This window comes from Penicillium longicatenatum, assembly GCF_028827895.1.
Source record: "Penicillium longicatenatum strain IBT 33135 chromosome Unknown contig_7_segment0_segment0, whole genome shotgun sequence".
Taxonomy (NCBI): Eukaryota; Fungi; Ascomycota; class Eurotiomycetes; order Eurotiales; family Aspergillaceae; genus Penicillium; species Penicillium longicatenatum.
In genome coordinates, this window is record NW_026643124.1 from 4199398 (window position 1) to 4218908 (window position 19511).

A 19511-nucleotide genomic window follows, 5' to 3' on the forward strand; every position below is an offset into this window, starting at 1 on the left:
CCGTGGAAACTGCGTTTTACTTATGCAGTGTTGCCCTAGAACAAGGTTTTGGAGTCGCTCCTACTCCAATTCCCCTCATCCATTTCGTATTCCCTCCGTCTCCTTAATTTCCTGTCACCCTTTCTTTTTCTCCACCCCGGCTGGCCGGATGTGCATCTTCCCCACTCCAGCCATTGAGGTCATGTCCGGTGCATTGATGCTCTTCGGAGTAGTCTGGCCGAGAGCATGGGAGCCCGCCTGATCGACGGCTCCCGTGATCGACCGGTATACACATGATCCCATGTGCAGAGTGGACTCGGATCCCTGTTCCATGAGGATCATACGGAGTCGAGTAATTATTTGGGGTTATCATTCACCCCCGTCCAGCCTTATGTGCTCTGTATACTTTTTTTCTTCCACCTAGGGCACCGGTAGTTTGAGGACTATGAAACATCCCTCATTAAACATTTTACTTCATGCCTCGCGTCGAGGTCAAACTCAAACCAGACGACTTGACCAAGGCAAAGACATCGCCATGACGCAAAACATCATCCAAGGAATGAAGAGTCCGAGATAACTGGGCTCTAGCGTTAGGGCTAATTGGATTGCCGCGGGGATCACCTTCTCCTGTTCGGCCTAAAAAGGACCTCCACATCGGCCAAATCTGAGTAAACATACTGAACTCTACAGAGTTAGTATGAGTCCATGAAGAACCAGGTGGCGGAATCGAACCCGAGAATAGATATAAAAAAGCCAATTCCCCCCACTTGACGAGATAAGTATATTGTCCGGGCAGTTTTGTTCTTTTTAAGAATAGATTTAATTTAGAGGTATTTGTCAAGTGTGGAGTATACATCCGGTCGGAAAGGGCTTCGGAAGCCCTCAATCCTAGAAGAGTAAGAGTTGGGAGAAGACTAAACCTTGCACTAGTGTTGTGGATCAAGAGAAATCGTAGATTTTAGCCACGATGTCCATACTACAGTAGGCTGAGAAAAGTGGGCTTGCCCCCGAACGAGTCTAGACGTTAATCAAAATCCTGACGCTAATTGCCCCGGCGTGAAGTATAAATATACAGAGTTTTTTTTTGATTAGTCTCGAACAACAAAGGTCATAGTACTACGGAGTATAGAAGCTGGTCTCGGTAGCCCTACTCAATGGACACGGTCCCCTGGTTCGTTCTTCACTCCACTCTTTTTTCGACACTATTACATTTTATACCCACATGGATACTCCGGCGCAGTGCATTTAGGCAAAAAGGGGTACAGATACAGGTCAGGTGCAACAGGGAAGGGAATATGGATCGCCACCAAATGGAATAAAACAAAAAAGAAAAAGAAAAAGAAATAAAAAACTTCACGCTCAATTAGGTAGTCACGTCCGGCAGAAGTACAGGGATTTGAACTATGCGATTGTGAAACGGTTGGGGAGAAGAGTGGAGTTGAGGATTGTGATTCCCTGTGGCCTGGGAAGGAAAAGTACCAATTTAGGCGAGAGACACAATTGACTTCATGATTGTGAGACCCAATCGGAACATCAGCGGCGGCGTTTGAGGTGGTGCTCCTTTCCCTTCTTGGACTTTTTCTTGCTCTTGTCCACTGGGAGCACTAGGGGCTCGTCACGCATGTTCCATTCCATGTATCGAAGCAGGTAATCGTCAATATGACCAGGTTCTGGACCTGCCCCTGCGTCGTCGGGCGCTGAGGCTTGACCCTCACCAGAACCGGGCAATGGAGTACCAGGCTGGGCGGGAGTTCCATGTGAAGGACTACGCTCTTCAAAGTCGCCGTCGTCGGCATGCTCCAATTCTTTCTGAGCATTCTTCGCCGCGTCGATGTCCTCTTTGTCTTCTGCTTGCTCGAAAGCGCGGTTCCCACCTGCGACGCGGTTCCCAAGAACCCGGTCCATGGCTGCACTGGCTTCGTCTTGGCCGTCACGCTCGTCGGTCTCTTCCACCTGCACATCTTGGAGTTTGGTAAAGTAGTCCGTTGTGAACTCGCCTTCTTGGATAATCACGTCGTCTAGCATTCGTTTCTGGTTGGCCTTGCGGAGGATGTTGGACTCGATGGTATACTCGGACACAAAGCGGTAGATGTGGACATCTCGGGTCTGGCCAATGCGGTGGCAACGATCTTGACACTGCTTGTCCATGGCAGGGTTCCAGTCGAGGTCGTAAAAGATGACAGTGTCGGCGCCCGTCAAATTGATACCGAGACCGCCGGATCGACTGGAGAGGATGAATGCCAGAATGCGAGGGTCACTGTTGAACCGCTCGGTCAACATCTGACGCGACTCAACCTTCGTAGTGCCGTCCAGTCGTAGATACCGGTGCCCGTGGATGTTGAGGAATTGCTCCAGGATGTCCAGCATCTTGGTCATCTGCGTGAAGATCAAGGCGCGATGACCGCCGGCCTTCAAGTCACGTAGCAACTTATCCAACCGCTGTAGCTTACCACAATCGTATTGTAGTAACCGCTTATCTGGGAAAGCAATCGAGAGTCGCATGCGAGCTTCATGGAAGGGATCGTACGGCTGATCTTTGGCCGTGTTGGTCAAGAGTCTTGTCTCGACAGGGGTCAAGGCGGCCTCCGTCATGCCCGACGCAACAGCAGCCGGCGTGACGCACGCGAATCGCTGAACGTACCCGTCCATCTCAAGAGAGCGTTCTTCGAGAGTCAGAATCATGGAAGCAAGTACCGATGACCGACTCGAAAGCCACTCGGCCATGTTGCTCTTTCGCAAGGGCGCGTTGGAAAGCGCATGTTCCTTGGTCCCAGCTCTCAGGAACTCAACCAGGCTGCTACCGTATACAGGTCGGCGACCGTGACGCTTGGACTCGAAGTACAAACATCTTTCCAACTCGGCCATTCGTCTCTTCCGGCTGGCATTTTCCAACGACTCTAAAATAGTTTCCATGGTAGATCCGTTGAATTCCATCTGCCAATTGGTGCGGTTGTATTGTCGCTCGCGAAGAGTCTTGAACGGCCCGAAAGCCATGAGTCGGATACTGTCATCAGCTAGTCGCCTCGAAATATCCTCTCGAGACACAGGTGCCAGGTTTAGGAAGTCCAAATCGACCTTAGTCAGAGGGTGGTCAAACAGCAGACGTCGCCGAACAAGGCCTTCTTTCATTTGATAGTCGGTGGCCACAGAACGCGGCATCGCGAAGGAGGTGGAGATCGGCCTTGTCTCAAACAGATCAGGATGGTTACAGACCTTGCGGAGCTGCATGAGACAATGAATGATGGAAAGGAAATTGCCGGATGCAAGTGTCTCTTTGGTTTGAGCCATCGACATGAAACCATCGTACAGAAATCGCTGGCGCTTTGAAAGCCGGCAATACATGACATGTTCATACTTTCCAGGCATCTGTTTCTCGACATCCGCCTTCATACGACGCAGAATGTAAGGACGAAGGACGGTATGGAGCTTCGTCACTACCTGCTTGGCCTCGTCATCCATGGTCTCTCTTCCGTGCTCTAAGATCTGTTCGACTGGTCGTCGGAACCACTCGGAGAAGTCTTTCAGGTCGGCGAAGCCTTCAACACCACCAGCGCCATCGCCATCGGAAGGCATCAAGAAGAACAAAAGAGACCAAAGCTCGGTCAAATTGTTCTGAAGTGGTGTACCGGTCAGGAGCAAACGAGCTCGTGTCCTGAACGTGAGAAGGGCCTGCCATCTTTGCGAACGGAAATTCTTGATGTTATGCGCTTCATCGAGAATCATATAATGCCAGGCTCTTCGCTTCAAGGATACTTGATCTTGCAAGATGAGTTGATAGGAGGTAATCAACACGTTCCAAGAGTTGTCGTCAGTCCAGCCCTTGCGTTTCTGTTTGCGCTCTTCTTGGTTTCCGTAGTAGGTCATGATCTTAAAACCTGGACACCACTTTTTGAATTCCATTTCCCAGTTTAGCATGACACTGGTAGGCACAACCACAAGATGCGGACCCCAGACACCATGGTCTACAGCAAGGTGAGCAAGTAAAGCAATGGTTTGAATGGTCTTTCCGAGACCCATCTCGTCGGCCAAGATACCGTTGATTCGGTTATTATAGAGGCCAGCAAGCCAATCCAGTCCGTAGTGCTGATACTCACGTAGGGTACCGCGCAACAGATGAGGAATGGGAGTCTTCAAGCCTGGTGCAGGCGAATGGCTCTCCTGCAATGCTTTTTCAACTGCAGGTTCGTATGAAGAGACAGACTCGGGCTCAGAAGGCTTTGTTGCGAATGTCCCTGGGGATACTTCGCTGAACACATCTCCATTAGGGCGGTTTTCCTGTGGCGGCTCACTCTCAACTGGCTGAACTTGGTCCACTGGTTCGTCATCCCCTGATACCTCGAGAGCACTAGGCTCGGGAAGCACCATCTCGGAGGGTTCATTGTCCACGTGGGTATCGATCGTGGGGGCATTGACCGTGGAAGTATCCACCATAGAGGCGTCTTCAACATCCGCTGGTGTGGCTACAGAGGCTTCGACAACTTCTGAAGGAGTAGTTTCATCTAGCATCTCTTCGTCCTCGTTCGTTTCTATCCCGTTAGGAACTAGAGAAACCTCATCCAGGTCCTCCGTATCGTTCTCCAGGATTTCTTCTCCTGGGGTTTTATACTCCTCGTCATTTGATTCATCGTCATCAACATCTTCTATATTCGCTCCGACGGGATCCTCTTCACTGGCCCGTTGCTTGCGTGAGAAGAATCCAAGCATACCGCTGGCATCACTGCCATCGGATTCATCGCCAGATGCTTCATTTCCGGAGCCGCTCTCATCGTCACTATCACTCATCTCTTCGCTCATGTCGATTGATACATCGCTATCATCCATCAAGACTGAATCCACATCATCCAGCTGAGTGTCGCCAGGATTGACACTGGCATCTGTCTCATCGGGGACAACTTCGCTATCAATGACGGACGCAGAGACAACAGACATCTGGTCAGGTGTGTCGTCAGGTATTTCCTCGTTCGGCAGACTAGCGTACTTCAATCGAAGTTCTTCGGCTGTCAGTTTAGCATCATCGTCAACATTGGCTTCATCGTCTGATTCTGACTCGGATGTCGACATGTTACTATCATTGTCTGCCACTGATGCGTTTGAGGAATAGTCTGTCTCCCCGTCATCTTCGTCACTTGAACCAGGAGCATCGCTAGGAACCTCTCCTAAAATTTCGGATCGGCGTTTCTCAAAAAGCATGGTTGATTTTCTAATGGCACGATCGAGGGCTTGCTGATCCTGAACCTTTCGCTCTTCCTCCCAACGTGCGAGGCGCACGCGGTCAATATCAGCGCGTGTCAGGTCGAACATCTTCTGGAGGTCCTTGGCCAATTGTTTGCGCTTTCCACGCATTTCTTCTTGCTGTTCCCGCAGAATGTCCTCTGGGTTCTTGTGGCGTTTTCTGTATGCATCGGCACACCACTGGGCAAAAAGTTTGGCTGTTTGCCGATGGCGTTTATGCTCTTTTTCAAGGAGCTTCTGGAAATAGAGTGCATGCGCCACTAGGTGATCTTGGTGCGAATACTGGAATGGTGGTTCCTCCTGTGGTTCCTCGATATATGCAGAGCAGACCTCCGAGCTCAATGGCCCGCCGGGTTCCGCTGCATTCAACACTTGCTGCCGCCTCTGGGCCTCCTCGAGGGCCTCCTCCGAGGATAGCAAATTTGGAGCATCCTCATGATCCATCCATTCTCTGAAAGATTCGTATTTCTTGCCGGACACGTGGCCGGGGTGTCGGATTGGCAGTATTGGCTTTTTCACCTTGATTCGGATTCGCGGCACCACCTGGGACCCTGACTCCAAATCCTCATTATTCTCATCCGCTCCATCCAGGTTATTTTCCGGCGCAGGGGATGTGTTTGAAAGGGAGGCTCGGACACGAGTTCCACGAGGGCTGGTACCGTTTGCGGTGAGACGGAGTTGATTCGTGGTAGCGGAGCTTCGAGACCGAGTGCGCGACTGAGATGGCTTTGGTGCGGGTGACTGTGAAGGAGGTTGTTGCTTACTAGACGCACCCTTAGTCGACACTGTCCTAGGTGAACCATTTGTAATTGGCTTGCCACCCAGCTTCCCGTTGGCACGCGACTGTGTCACAGCAAGTGGGGAAGACGTGATTGGTTTCGCACCGCCTCGTGCATTTTTATTCACGTAGCTTTGCTGCGCCGCGCGTGTGTATCGCTTGTCAGATGCCGGTTGCTGTTCTATTGGGACCGCGTTTTGCCGTGATGATCTGCGCCGACCTTCCACCAAGAAGGACGTCGGTCCCTCTACGCCAACCTTCTTCCATGGCGGCGAAGGAGGCCGGGGAGTTGAGTTTCGCGACGGGGTTGTGTCTGTCAGGCGACGCTTCTTTGATGGTGGCTCCTCAAGCTGATGGCTAGCTTCGTCATTCGGCAAGGTAGGGATCGATTCGCAGGGGGTAGAATCGGATGGATCTTCCACACCGGAAGCTTCCAAGTGGGTAGAATCAGGCACAGGCGTTACGCGTTCATCGTGGGGTGATGGGCCGTTTGGGCTGCCGTTTTGCATGACTTATTGCCGCAGACGACAGGGGCCTTCTTCGCAGGTGACCCCAGTTATCCCAACGATGGCGCGGTCAAAATTGGCGATTTTGGCGTCAACGGGTAGCTATGATCAATTCAAGGTGCCACACAAAGTTTGGCATCCTTATCGGTACGGGGGCGTTGATGGGGACGGAAAAAGTCGCGAGATGGGGGGAATACGTGAGGAAGTGGTTTTTTTGCCGGGAGCGAGCACTTTAGACTTGTAAGCGCGCCGCGCCGTGGACGCCTAGAATTCCAGGCGCGTTTATGCCTGAGGTGTCAACAGCCGCAAACCTCCGTCTCCATCATCGAATCATCCTGCACTTCATCTCCACCAATTTCCCTGACCTTTATCCCCTTCCCCATTGGTCTTCGATCTTTTGGCAGAGCAGTGAGTGTTGGTCCGATATCAGATTCCCTTTTGAATATGTGAGAGCATTACTGACGTTCAATTCCCCGTCCCTCCAGATGCTGTCTCAACGGATCCTAGCCCGGCGTCTGCCCCAGGTGGCTGCCCGCCACGCCATTGCCCCCCGCGCATCGTTCTCCCAGGTTGCGGCCCTCCGGGCTTCCGAAGCTGAGGATCCTCTACAGGTACAGTGTGTCTCTTGTGGTGGTATGACCCAGGTGATCTAATGGCAATGGCAGAATGGTGGCTACCAGAACCCTCCCCGCGTGAAGCGTTCTTTCAGAGACCCCTACGGTGGCTGGTGGGATGCGCAAGAGAAGCGAAACTTTGGCGAGCCTGTCCACGAGGAGAACGAAATTCTTGGTGTCTTCAGTCCCGAGCAATACACCCACGTCTCTGCCGGCAAGGGTTTCTTTCACCTCGGGTGCTTCGTTGTGGCCTTCCTCGGCGTGTGTGGCGTGGTTAGCCTCTACTACCCCGACAAGCCCAGCGTCCCCAAGACTTACGTTGATGGTCTGGAGAAGGAGCTGGGCGGACCGAATGCGTCGCCGGTAAGACTTATGAGCTCCCCTGTAAATATATCACTATATGGAATAACCGCGGCTAACCTTTACACAGGCTCGCAAGGCTGGTGAGGACAAGTGGTAATCTTGCCTCTGCTCTCTTTTCTTTTTCCTTTTTGTTGTGTGTGTAAATACCAAGACGATTTTGTTTCTCTCGATTTGGCGTCACTTGAGTGTCTGATGGTCGATTCGCCGAAAAACGGATTTCCGGCTCCTTGACGCATGTTGGATCAAGACCAGAACTAGATGTTCGATTACTGTGTTCCAACATATTTTTCTTTCCACCTTGCTGAGCCATCTGTGCCACTTAGCTTGTATCACCATAGGCCGCGCATCGGCACGAGCCACAGTCTATTTCATGTGGTAGCACTCATTAATAGAAGGCGTCTAGAGTAGAACGAGATGCTCTCCAGATACCGACTTGCTCGGAACCAAAGTCTCTTCTAGTCGGGAGAAACAAGAAAACGAGACGAGTTATTCTGCCCAATAGTACAGCTTGTATAGACCACCCTTGCATTATGCCAGCACCATCGTTAGCGCCCATGTAGATCAAACCCCTCCAAGGGAGAGGCTAGGGCTCATTTCCTAAGCAAAAACAGAAACTTAGACCTAAAACAAGTCGTTCCACTTTGGATATTCTCAGTCGCTGTTGGCTTTCCTGGGTTGATATCTCATCTTTGTTTTGGTCCGGGCGCCTACGTCAGTTCACGGAAGCTTTTTGTTTCATCCGTTCCCCTCCTCTCCTTTCTTCTCCTTTTAAAGTAAATATTTGAAGCCCCATCACCGCCCCCTGCTCGGCATCAGGTGTTCTCCCCCTCCGAGACATACCCACCTCAAACTCCGAAAAAAGACAACCCGAAATTTCGCGCAGGGCTTCGTCCACGGATGCTGGCTGGTGGTCTGCGTCCATCTCCATCCATGGTCCCGCACTCCACTGCATTTCCCCGAACCGTATGCGAACACAGACCTCATGTCGACAGCATCTAGTCAGTCCCGAGGAGTCAACCGACGGATCAACAGTATCCAGAATGAAGGTCGCCATTCGCGCAACTCCTCCGTTTCACGGCGCCGGCCACTCAGCGCCAACGTCGCATGCAGCCATGCGCTCCGCGTAGCCTACCTTACCTATCTCCTACATCCGCGCTCTCGTCGCACTCAAAGTGTACCTGCCGCGCCGGCGCGGCCCAAGCGATCAAATACCTCGATTCATGATTTGATGAGTGACTTTTCGCTGGTCAGGGATTCTAAGAGCACAAGGATTCCCCATGGCTTTGTGGCCGAGCTGGAGCAACGGTTGACGGGCGTTTTGATAGGCAAAGAGAAGCGGAAGGAGTACCAGGATCATTTGGTGGTGCGCACATTTGCTGCCTTTCTTAATGTGCTGAAGGAGGATTCCTTCCGCAAGCGCATGGAAAAGGACCGGCGAGCGGAGGACCTGGTGCTCATTTTCTATTCCAATGCGATCAAAGAGCTGAGTAAGGGCAAAGACCATGATGACGATGGCTGGAAGCTCATGGTAGATCGACACGTTGCGCTCTTCGTCCGATTGCTTGCGCTGGTTCTCAAAGCGCATGAAGGGGGCAAGGAGCGCCCAGAGCTAGCAAATCGATTGTCCGTCCTAGAGAACAAGCTTCTAGTGCAGGACCAGGACTTAATGAACGCGAACAGTACTGCTTCGACCACTGAGGTTGTCGTCCCATTGAGTTACAACGTCAAGGACATGCCACTGGTGCAACATGTGGCCAAGATCTTCGGAATGACGACTTCCCAGGCTCAAGCCGAGATTGACAAAAACAAGAAAACCTGGACAGCGAAAGCCGCTCTGCAAGATCTCAAGACCTATCAAACTCATTTGAGTCTTCAAACCCACAAGACATTGTCGAGGGATGACTTTGAGACGGATGATGCCTATGAGAGCTGGAAGAAGAGCGAGGGTCCTGAACTTTCGCAGATGATGCTTGCCATCATGCAGTCCAATCCGGAATTGGCTAAGAGCACACCTGGCACTCTGCCTCAGCTCAGCTCGCCAGTAGAGGATGACTTGTCCAGAACTACATCTGGTCGTACTGATCGAACATCTTACGGTATTGATTCGCCAATTGATATCAGCGGACTCTCATTGGGTGGCTCTGATGGCGACTCAGAGGAGTCAGATACTTATACATTCATCCCCTCTGATCCTCGGACTTTATACAGGTTTATTTTGTCCCAAACATTAGCCCATGACTTGCGAGAACGTGAGAACGAGGCCGCCCAAGCCACGTCCGATGCCCCATCCACGAAACTTTTATCCAAGCAATCATCAGAAATGCTGAATGAAATCTGTCTCCGCTGGCGGCTTCCGACTTTCTCTCGCGTTGTGCTATTCTTGGATGTGGTGCAATCCAAGTTTGTGGATAATGAGATTGATCTCAATACCCTAGACTCGGCATTTACCTTTGCGAAAGAGTCGCCTCCTGTTGAAAACCGTAACAAACGCAGCAGTTTCGTCGCGCCATCCGTCTTTGACCGACGGAAATGGACCGTGCATGACCTCGAAACGATGCAGCATCTCCTTGCCAAAATTCATGAAGCCTTGCTACGCGAACTTTATGACGTGATGATGGACTGTTTCGAAACAAAACCACGTCCACTTGGACCCGTGATGTACGTGCTTGAGAATCACATCCAAATGGATCCAAATTATACAGAGAATCCTGAGGACCTTGATCGATTCGGCTCGTATGTACAAGACGGTCTTGCTCAAAAAGCGACGGAAAAATACCAGAGACTTCTAAGCCAGTTGATCTCTGTCAATCAGGAAGATTGGCGAGTTGACGATATCATTCAATTGGGTGATGCGATCTCAAAGCTTGCACTGAAGATCCAAAAGCGGTACAGGAATAACCCTGAGATTATGGGTGTCAATCCATACACAACGCTTTGTCTCAATGTGCTCCCCATGTTCGCTGAAGATGCGCAGGAAATGGTCATCCGAATCATGGAGCAGACCAAGGCTCGGGACGAAGAGATTGCTATCGAGGAGGGCTTTGAGCTGTATAGAGCCCTTGCTACGATCAGACGTCTGTTCACTAGCACGATTCCGGATGACCCTTTCCCATTCCATATTGAGAGTCTTCTGGAGGAATTTGTCTGGCGTTGGCTGCGCTTGACAGACCAGAGTGTTATGGAATGGGTCAATCAAGCTACCAGACAGGACGCCTTCTCCGTTCGTGCCGATGCAGCGACTGAGGATGTCCCAGAGGATTCCCGGCACAGTGTCTCTGTTATTGATGTGTTCCGGTCCTTCAATCAAGTGGTGGAAAACCTGGTACAGCTAGAGTGGGACGATGATCTTCAATATGCCAAATTCATGACTGCATTATCTAGCTCCATCGGGAAAGGCGTTGCGAAATACTGTGAATTCCTGGAGCAAATGTTTGCCCGAGAGATGGACCGACTTACGCCAGAGCAAGAGGCAGTTCTGAACCAAACCACCCAGGAGAAGCTAATGCAGTTTGCTAAAGATACATGGACGAGCAAGGACAAAATTGAGCCGTTCCAGTTCTCCTCAGAGGTATGACTCCCGTACCCAAGCTCAAAATGGTGACCCACGCACTAACATTACTATAGTCCCTGGTGAAGTTGAACAATATTGAGTTTGCCCTTCAGCAATTGGACGCCCTCGAACGTGAGATCAATGTCGATGGTTGCGCCGATGTCATTGCGAAGCACAGCCCGCCAGCGCTTAAAAAGGTCCGGAAGTCGACCACTTATGTCTTTACGATCAAGGTTGTGGAGGCAGAAGACCTGAAGGCCTGCGATATGAATGGTGGCAGCGATCCGTACGTGGTTCTGACGGACGAATATCAGAAACGGATTGCCAAGACCCGCATCATCTACAACAACCTCAACCCTCGCTGGGAAGATTCTGTAGATATCACAACCCAAGGTCCTTTGAACATAATTGCTACAATCTGGGACTGGGATGCAGTTGGTGATCATGACTATGTCGGCCGTACATCCATCAAGCTTGACCCAGTCCACTTCAGTGATTTCTTGCCGAGAGAGTACTGGCTCGATCTGGATACTCAAGGACGACTTTTGCTCCGTGTCAGCATGGAGGGAGAGCGTGATGACATCCAGTTCTACTTTGGTAAAGCTTTCCGTACCCTCAAACGAACAGAGAGGGACATGACTCGGAGGATTACCGAGAAGGTATGTGATTTTGCTTTTATCTCCTAGCCTGTATAACGATCCCACTGACTATTCTCATTAGCTTTCTGCGTATATCAGCTACTGTTTGTCGCGCCGAACATTGAAGTCGTTACTCTCCCGCGGCATCAGCATGTCAACTGTGTCCAATTTCCTAAATCGCAATCGAGCGCCACAGACTTCAAGTGGGCCTACCCCTGCCGACGTCGAGAACGCTCTGACACCTTTGTTTAACTACTTCAATGATAACTTTGCCATCATGAACAAGACATTGACCGGGGAGGCCATGCGAATGGTCATGGCTCGCCTGTGGAAAGAAGTTCTTGCGACTATCGAAAGTTTATTGGTTCCACCTCTATCGGATAAGCCGTCCCATCAAAAGCCACTCACAATTCAAGAAGTGGACATCGTATCACGCTGGCTCGTGTTGCTATTGAATTTCTTCCATGCGGTGGATGACGAAACCGGGGAAGCTGGTGGCGTTCCCATCGATATTTTGAAATCTCCCAAATATCATGAGATTCAAAGTCTGAACTTCTTCTACTTTGAGCCCACTGAGAACTTGATCCGCACCTCGGAGCGGATGGCCTCGGCAACTGTGAATCGCCAACAGGCAAATCGCAACCGTACCTCTGCGCCCGCTCACCTTGGAGCCACCGGCCCCAGTTATGGTGGTCTGGGTGTTCCCGCTGCACGTCGCGCAAAGAGTATCATGCTCTCGCGCAACCTAGGTACCATGAAGAAGATGAAGGAAGAGAAGCGCCGTGATGCCCAGGCCGATCCAAACGACGACATGATCCTACGCATCCTTCGCATGCGACCTGAAGCTGCCGGCTATCTCCGTGATCGTAGCCGTCAGAAGGAAAGATTAGCTGCGGCTGCTGCGGCTGATGCCATCGTGAAGCAAAGTTTGATGGCCGGGGTTGGCAGCCGAATGAGTGGGATAATTCCCCAGCGCTAAGTGTTGGTTTATCCTTACATTTCTGTTTCATTTTGCATTTTCTTTACATGTCTAGCGATTGAAGTGTTCTTTAGGATACCGTATGATGTCACTCGTAATTCTTAACTCATTGTACGAATCTCGCAATCCAAACGACTATATTTATTTTGTTCTATAACTCGCGTAGTGTTTAATGGGAGCTGTAATCGGACTGGCGTTGTTGGTTCTAAGAATACTGGATTGAGATCATTGGAATCCAATGATTGAAGCTATTATATGACACGTGCCTGAGTTAATGTTCAGCTGGCCTTCTGTTAGGATCCCAAGTGTATTCTATACCCATAGTATGACATCTCGGAGTGAATGGCGAGATGTAGACCGTAGTACATCCACTTTCAACCACGTACATCGGGCTTTACCTTAAACATAGGTCCGCTTAGTAGATAGTAGCACCATATGACCATCAATCCAATTTTATAATTAGTATAATCCATTAATCTGTCCACGTCCCTGGTATACGTAAACCTCGATCAATTAGTGTCGACGGAATAGACTCAGCTCGGTCTAGTTCCATGGTAGCATAATCCACCATTAAAATGATGTGATATACCCAGGTACCAAACTAGTACGCGTACAGTCCTGAGTACAGTCCTGAAAAATACAAGCTTCCATCCAGATAGAGTTATTTATGCTTCTAAGGTTCACTCCTTGATCAAGGTGACTCATCTTAGATAAGCTTAACGTACCTGTTGAACCATTCAATTTTAGATCCAATCTTCCACAACTACCACCCGCATAGATAAACTCATCAAAATGCACATCAACATCAGAATCACCCCCGAATCAGAGACAACTCTCCCCTTCTCAGCAACAACCTGCCCGAACTCCGTACCCCGCACCAACAAAACCGCCAAACCACAATATCTCTACTTCGCCTACGGCTCCAATCTCTCCCCAACGCAGATGAAACAGCGCTGTATTATTAATCCCTCTCTTTCAGCAAAACCGCTCGCCATCGCTATCCTCCCGAAGTGGAGGTGGCTTATCTGTGAAGCGGGGTACGCTAATGTCCTCCCTCCACAAGGGATGCGGGTCGGGCCACAAAACAGCAAAGCCGCGTCCAAAGTACCGATTTCAGGAACCGAGGATGCTGTTTACGGCGTCTTGTATGAAATGGATCCGGCGGATGAAGAGTTACTAGACGGGTACGAGGGTGTGGATTTGGATGCGGAGGACGCGGACGGAAGTGGGGAGGTGGGGGTGGATAGCCGGCCTAAGGAACAAGGGGAAGGAGACTACAACAAGTGGTATCTTCCTGCTACTGTTGTCAAATGGATTGACGAAGTGGAAGGCGGGGAACATCGGCTCAAGACGGAATCTGGGGGCCAGGTTCCTGTTCTTGTTTATGTGGATGAGGAACGAGTGATGGTGTCGCCGCCGAAAACTGAGTACATTGCTCGGATGAATCGGGCGATTCGGGAGTCGGTGGCGTTGGGAGTTTCCGAGAAGTGGGTTGAGGAAGTTATGAGGCGGTTTATTCCGGCGCAGTAGGTTCTGGATTACCTGGAACCTTGTATGGAGTATACCGTATGGATATACCAGCTACGATATATGATACCAATAGATAGAACCAATCCCAAAAGGTGACAGCCAAACTGTCAATAGCTATTTTTCCAAACACAATGCACGTAGGTATCAGTCTATATGAATAAAGCGTTTTCTTATTATGAAAGTTGAGGAATTGTCGTATGAGCCCGGCTCGACTCCAACCCAGATAAACCACGTGCAACAAGAACGGAAATGACAAGAAAATAATAACGCAACACTCGGGAGCGCAGTTCAAATGCTCCGAAAGTCAATTGGTTGCATGAACCCGGAGTCGGAAGCGGCTCGTCGGGTGGAGGGTGGGGACGCCAGTTCGGTGTGGGCACTTGGGTCATTAACGATTCAGCGATCTCGATGATCGCAACAGTAAACTTTTTGCGATAATTGAATGGTGGCCTTGGTAAGGACACAATTAAGCCTGGCCGGAGAGGAGAGTGTGGGTGGGAGCGGGGAGCTTGTCACGGCCGTGGAGGAACTCAAGCTCGAGAATGAAGAGGAAGCTCAGCAGCTCGCCACCGAGCTTCTGGATCATCTCACCGGCAGCGTAGGCAGAGCCACCTGGAATTGAAAAGTTAGCGGGTTGCGATCTGCAGGTGTGTTGTTAAAAACTCACCGGTTGCGATAATGTCATCGACAACAATGACCTTCTGGCCGGGCTTGATAGCATCCGACTGCATCTGGAAGAAATCCTGGCCGTACTCCTTCTCGTAGCCCTGAGTAATGCAGGGACCGGGAAGCTTACCCTGCTTGCGAACAGGAACAAAGCTAGCACCGAGGCGCAGGGCCAAGCTAGGACCGATCAAGAAACCACGGGCCTCCAGACCAACAATGACATCGGGCTTCTGGCCGCCGTTGTTGGCGAGAACATGAAGCTCCAGAGAGCGGATCAGAGCCTCATGGAGCTTGGGGTCGGCGAAGATGGGCAGGATATCCTCGAACAGAATACCCGGAGTAGGGAAGTCCGGGAACTGGCGCAGCGAAGAGCGCAGAGCTACTTTAAGACTGGCGAGTTCGGCGGCGCTGGTGGAATCGGAGGCGGCGTGTCCGGAGACTTGGGCGGAGGCATCAGGAAGAGTAGATTGGGACATGGTGAGAGAGAGAAAGGGAAGAAGGGCGAGAAGGAGGGGTAAAAAAACGATTGGGAAGGTTATAGAGCAAAAAGATAGTACGTAGTAAAAAAAAAAATTAAAAAAAGAAAAACGCAAAATTCGATGGTAAAATTACGGGTCTAGGGTTGATAAGCAGATAAGTTGCCCCTCGCGGGGCCTAGAATTGGTATGGAGGGGTTACGGTTACCCTGTATATCTTCTCTTTTGTTTGGTAGGTTTCCTTAACCAATGATCTATTCTTTGGCTCTTCATCTTGGTGTGTAGATAATGAGTCCGTCATCAATCAGCGGTCAGATCCTCGTACACGGAATAGGGAAATCTGTACGGAGTACTCTGTAGGTAATCCAGTCACCTATACTCCCTCCCGCCCGGACAAACACACCTATCTTTGCCATCTATCTAGGTACCATCTACAGGAACCGGGAATAAGCGGTGACTGGTAATATTACCGTGTCACGCCATGCATTCGCGCCGGTTTCTAGAATCCGCCTATGCAGCAGGAGGAATGTGCTGATGTGTCTGGCTTTGGGGGTCCGTCCCGCTGCGGGCCTCGGGCAGAATCTGCGCCCAGTTCGTTCTGATCTGCGGAATCGCCCACTTGCCTAGACATGCATGCTGCCTAGCCTTGGGGCTACGGACGCCTCCTTTGTTTGGGCCGGACGAATCAACGGTCGTGTTTCGCCCATCACACCATCTTCGGTTTGGCTTTGACTGAGAAGGTTCATTCGATGTGAACAACAATATGACTCATGGGTCACACCCCTGTGTCCAGACCAAGGTGGCTGAAGATGGTGTGTACCGAAATAGGTATTTGAATATAGTCGAGAATGAAGGTCTTTGAAACTAGTGGTCTAAGACCATCAGACCATCGCCGAGCGCTACGTCGCCCATGCAGGGTTGATTGACACATCGTACAGACAAATACTCTGAAGCAACCAATAGTGATCGCCAGGCCACTTACATCGCGATCTGAAACTTGTCACAGCCATTCGAGTGGGGTTTTCTCCTTTTGGTGTGCATGCAGCGCTAGGGGATCTAGTGGAGGCCGTTTTGGTGCAGAATCCAGGTCTGTCTATCTGTTCTGCAGGGAGGCGGGGGGTTAACCGAGAGTCTATCAGATAGTAATGCATGCTCTGTAGTGACTTGGTGAGGGGTAACTGCATATGAGTCTAACCGCCGCTAGATTTGTAAAGCAAAAATAGAGAGAATTGTATGACGATTTGGCAAAAAATAAACCGAACGCGGGGGTCGAACCCGCAACCTTGAGATTAAGAGTCTCACGCTCTACCGATTGAGCTAGCCCGGCTGGGCTTGTGAAGGGCGTTGTGATTTGTGGTACTATGAAGGGAAAGTGGAGAAAAGTGAGCTCTAAGAAAAAAACTTTACCACAAACTAATGACATTTGGTAAAAAAGAACCGAACGCGGGGGTCGAACCCGCAACCTTGAGATTAAGAGTCTCACGCTCTACCGATTGAGCTAGCCCGGCAGGCTTGTTGAAGGCAGATCGAATTAGTGCTACATAAACTAAAAAATAGCTTCATTGACCAGGCAAAGCTGCATTCGGGTTCATCATGCCTACGGTCTAATCTGATCTCTATTCGGCGGTGTCTCATTGTCAAATTTCAAGACCGCTACTGAATGATTGTTCAATTTTATTTACTGTTGTCCACTTAGAACATCAGGATTCTCCGTTGCATATTCCAAGTCCTTCATTGGCTGGAAGGTATATATTTCGATATATGCAGGATGAGCAGTTCGGGAAACGTCGCAATTGGATGTTCAAATGTAGTACGTAGCCTAGAGATGCTCACACCAACCTACGTAGCCAATAGAGAATGAAGTAATTAAACTGCAACCAGATCGCTCCAGACTCCCGGGTCCATTCCTCTGTGTAACACATCTCCCCATACCATACATGGTCTGATGGACCAGGTTCATGATACTTTCGTGCGACTGTAACCTATATCCACCTTTTGAGATAGCCAGTGGCAAATTACAAACTATCTTGCTCAAGAGAGTTTACGGAAAGAGGCCTTGGATAAAAATAAGCATAAATTGCATATACCATGGCCAATGGATGTTATCGGTCCCTACACTGTATACTTCCCGTTCAGCCGGAAGATCTCCCAACCCGGTGCCCCACGTGACACGGCACGGACCAACTCGCTTATGTTTTTCCGACGTCGTTCCATCCGCTATAAAATGTCTGTCTTACTTTTTCTCCTTTCATCATCACCTCCCATGCCTCCGGTGTTTGTACCACCCCATGGAGTCCAGCTCTTGGAATGTCAAATGAGCTTTCTCTCCACCTTGTAATATACTCTGCTCTACCACGTCATGCCAGTCCCTATTGCTGAGGAGATGCAGCCGGATCTGCATCTCAATCAGCTCGAAGCCGTGGGCAAAGCCTTCGATGCCCTACTACTAACCCTTTACCGGCTTACCAACAGAAACAATGAACTCAAGCTTTATACCGAGGAAGTCTTCAAACAGGTAAATACTCCCTCACTCCTTGCATTGTTTCGCCTCCACCCCCACCCCCAACCCAACGTCTCAAATGATGAGAAAATTTGATTAGCTCTAGATCAGTAGTCACTTATGTGGCGGTGACGGATTAACATGTATTATCTGATTGAGACTGTTGTTTTATTGATTGTATCACAACTTCTTTTAAGAGATGGCTGCTAACATGCGACCTTCTAGTACACCAATGTCACCAGACAGTTGCCTCCTCAAGATAGACCTCATGCTATGGAGGTTCAGCAAAGGTTATTGGATCAACAGAAAGAATTGTGTCTAGGCCTTGTGCACAACAAACCTCGAATCGAAGAGCAGTCGCTGAATTCCATGCATGTAATCAAGACACTCGTTTCACACCAAAATGTAGACGAAACCGCCACTCGGGCCATTGTGGCCGGGGTTAAGGGATATAAGGCTCTGCTCCGTACTCAAGATGGCCTCTCCCAAATGTCCTCCACCAACTCATGCATGTTCGTGCGTGGTCCAGATCCTGTGTATCTGGAGGAAGACTTCACCACCAACGGTGCACAAGGTAGTCTGCACTGCCCATTCTCCAAACCTAAGGCATCATCAGGAAGTGATGCGCCGGACGGGATGGGTGATAGTCCCAAAATCCAAGTCGATACATGTGGACACGAGAACCTGGACCCTATCAAGGCCGAACAAGATGAGCGACGGTCCAGTACGACGCCGTCTGTCCGAACCTCCGGTAGCCATTGCCCTGTCTCCCGATGCCCGATTCGATATCTGGACAAACATTCGCCGGAAGAAATCGCCGAGTATGTGGAGAGACACAAGCATGAAATCCCCCGAAGCCATGCCATCTGTGTGAAGCGATACCAGAGAGACCCCCAGAATATGCGACAGCTGGATGCAAAATATGGTGGGTTAATCAATATGATCAGTGGTCTTTCGGCCAAGCACCAGGCCTTCCTGCCAGGTCGAGATGCAAATGGTGAAGGCGATGGTCAGACCACATCTGTGTCCACCGAGAGAATTGAGAAATGGGCAGAGAATCTGCACCCAGCCAACCCTGGACCTCCACTCCCTCCACCCCCTCCACCAGATGAGAATGATCCGAATGGGAACGTGAGTGGGAACGAGAATGATGATGACGGTCGCCAGGGCCGCTTTGACCGTCCTCTCCGCGAAGTGCGCTTGGGTGAATCCCCGAGCCGACCTTGGGGTATTCCTGTGCCCATCGCCCAGCAAACCAGTGCCTCGCTACCCTTCTCCGGATCAGTACCTGGCCCTATGTCTCCTGAATCTCATGTTGAGAAACCACTCACCGATGCGCCAGCCAAGCCGGTCGGTCGCTGTCCATTTGGACATGGTGCCCCTAAGCCCGAAGTGGCTGAACAGGCTCCAATCGCCCCTCCTGTTACCGCCGCCCCCGATCTCGAACGCCCTGTATCACCCCTGTCTAACTGGGCCAAACATGCCCAGGCTGCTCAAGCCGATGCAGGCGCCCCGAAGCCTGAAGATGCCACGGCGAAGACAGACGCAAATCCCATGCCGTCTCATGTCACGTTCAATGGACCGGTGTTCTTCGGGTACTCTGCTGAGCAGACGGCCAGCTTGATGCAACAGCTGCGTAACATGGGGGCACAATCATAATATGTACCACTTATTCATGCCCTTCAACATTTTGCCATTTG

The 19511-nt window shown here is 50.5% G+C and overlaps 7 protein-coding genes across 7 annotated transcripts; 4 read left to right on the forward strand and 3 right to left on the reverse strand.

Moving 5' to 3' along the window:
• Window positions 1–114: 114 nt before the first annotated feature.
• N7484_011837 (uncharacterized protein) lies at window positions 115–312 on the reverse strand (the record flags this gene model as incomplete). Its single annotated transcript, XM_057122224.1, has 1 exon — window positions 115–312. The coding sequence occupies one exon, from the start codon at window positions 310–312 to the stop codon at window positions 115–117; it is 198 nt and encodes a 65-aa protein (XP_056967978.1).
• A 1200-nt stretch (window positions 313–1512) lies between these two features.
• Window positions 1513–6498, reverse strand: swr1 (putative SNF2 family helicase/ATPase (Swr1); the record flags this gene model as incomplete). Its single annotated transcript, XM_057122225.1, has 1 exon — window positions 1513–6498. One exon carries the CDS (start codon window positions 6496–6498, stop codon window positions 1513–1515), a length of 4986 nt encoding a protein of 1661 aa, XP_056967979.1.
• A 482-nt stretch (window positions 6499–6980) lies between these two features.
• On the forward strand, window positions 6981–7569 carry N7484_011839 (uncharacterized protein; the record flags this gene model as incomplete). Its single annotated transcript, XM_057122226.1, has 3 exons — window positions 6981–7106; window positions 7161–7472; window positions 7540–7569. The coding sequence occupies 3 exons, from the start codon at window positions 6981–6983 to the stop codon at window positions 7567–7569; spliced, it is 468 nt and encodes a 155-aa protein (XP_056967980.1).
• An 885-nt stretch (window positions 7570–8454) lies between these two features.
• Window positions 8455–12639, forward strand: N7484_011840 (C2 domain protein; the record flags this gene model as incomplete). The annotated part of the gene is made up of 3 exons (XM_057122227.1): window positions 8455–11040; window positions 11097–11681; window positions 11743–12639. 3 exons carry the CDS (start codon window positions 8455–8457, stop codon window positions 12637–12639), a joined length of 4068 nt encoding a protein of 1355 aa, XP_056967981.1.
• A 792-nt stretch (window positions 12640–13431) lies between these two features.
• N7484_011841 (gamma-glutamylcyclotransferase family protein) lies at window positions 13432–14169 on the forward strand (the record flags this gene model as incomplete). Its single annotated transcript, XM_057122228.1, has 1 exon — window positions 13432–14169. The coding sequence occupies one exon, from the start codon at window positions 13432–13434 to the stop codon at window positions 14167–14169; it is 738 nt and encodes a 245-aa protein (XP_056967982.1).
• Window positions 14170–14635: 466 nt separating this feature from the next.
• On the reverse strand, window positions 14636–15311 carry N7484_011842 (adenine phosphoribosyltransferase APT1; the record flags this gene model as incomplete). The annotated part of the gene is made up of 2 exons (XM_057122229.1): window positions 14636–14781; window positions 14837–15311. The coding sequence occupies 2 exons, from the start codon at window positions 15309–15311 to the stop codon at window positions 14636–14638; spliced, it is 621 nt and encodes a 206-aa protein (XP_056967983.1).
• A 2359-nt stretch (window positions 15312–17670) lies between these two features.
• N7484_011843 (uncharacterized protein) lies at window positions 17671–19470 on the forward strand (the record flags this gene model as incomplete). The annotated part of the gene is made up of 2 exons (XM_057122230.1): window positions 17671–17826; window positions 18037–19470. 2 exons carry the CDS (start codon window positions 17671–17673, stop codon window positions 19468–19470), a joined length of 1590 nt encoding a protein of 529 aa, XP_056967984.1.
• Window positions 19471–19511: the final 41 nt, after the last annotated feature.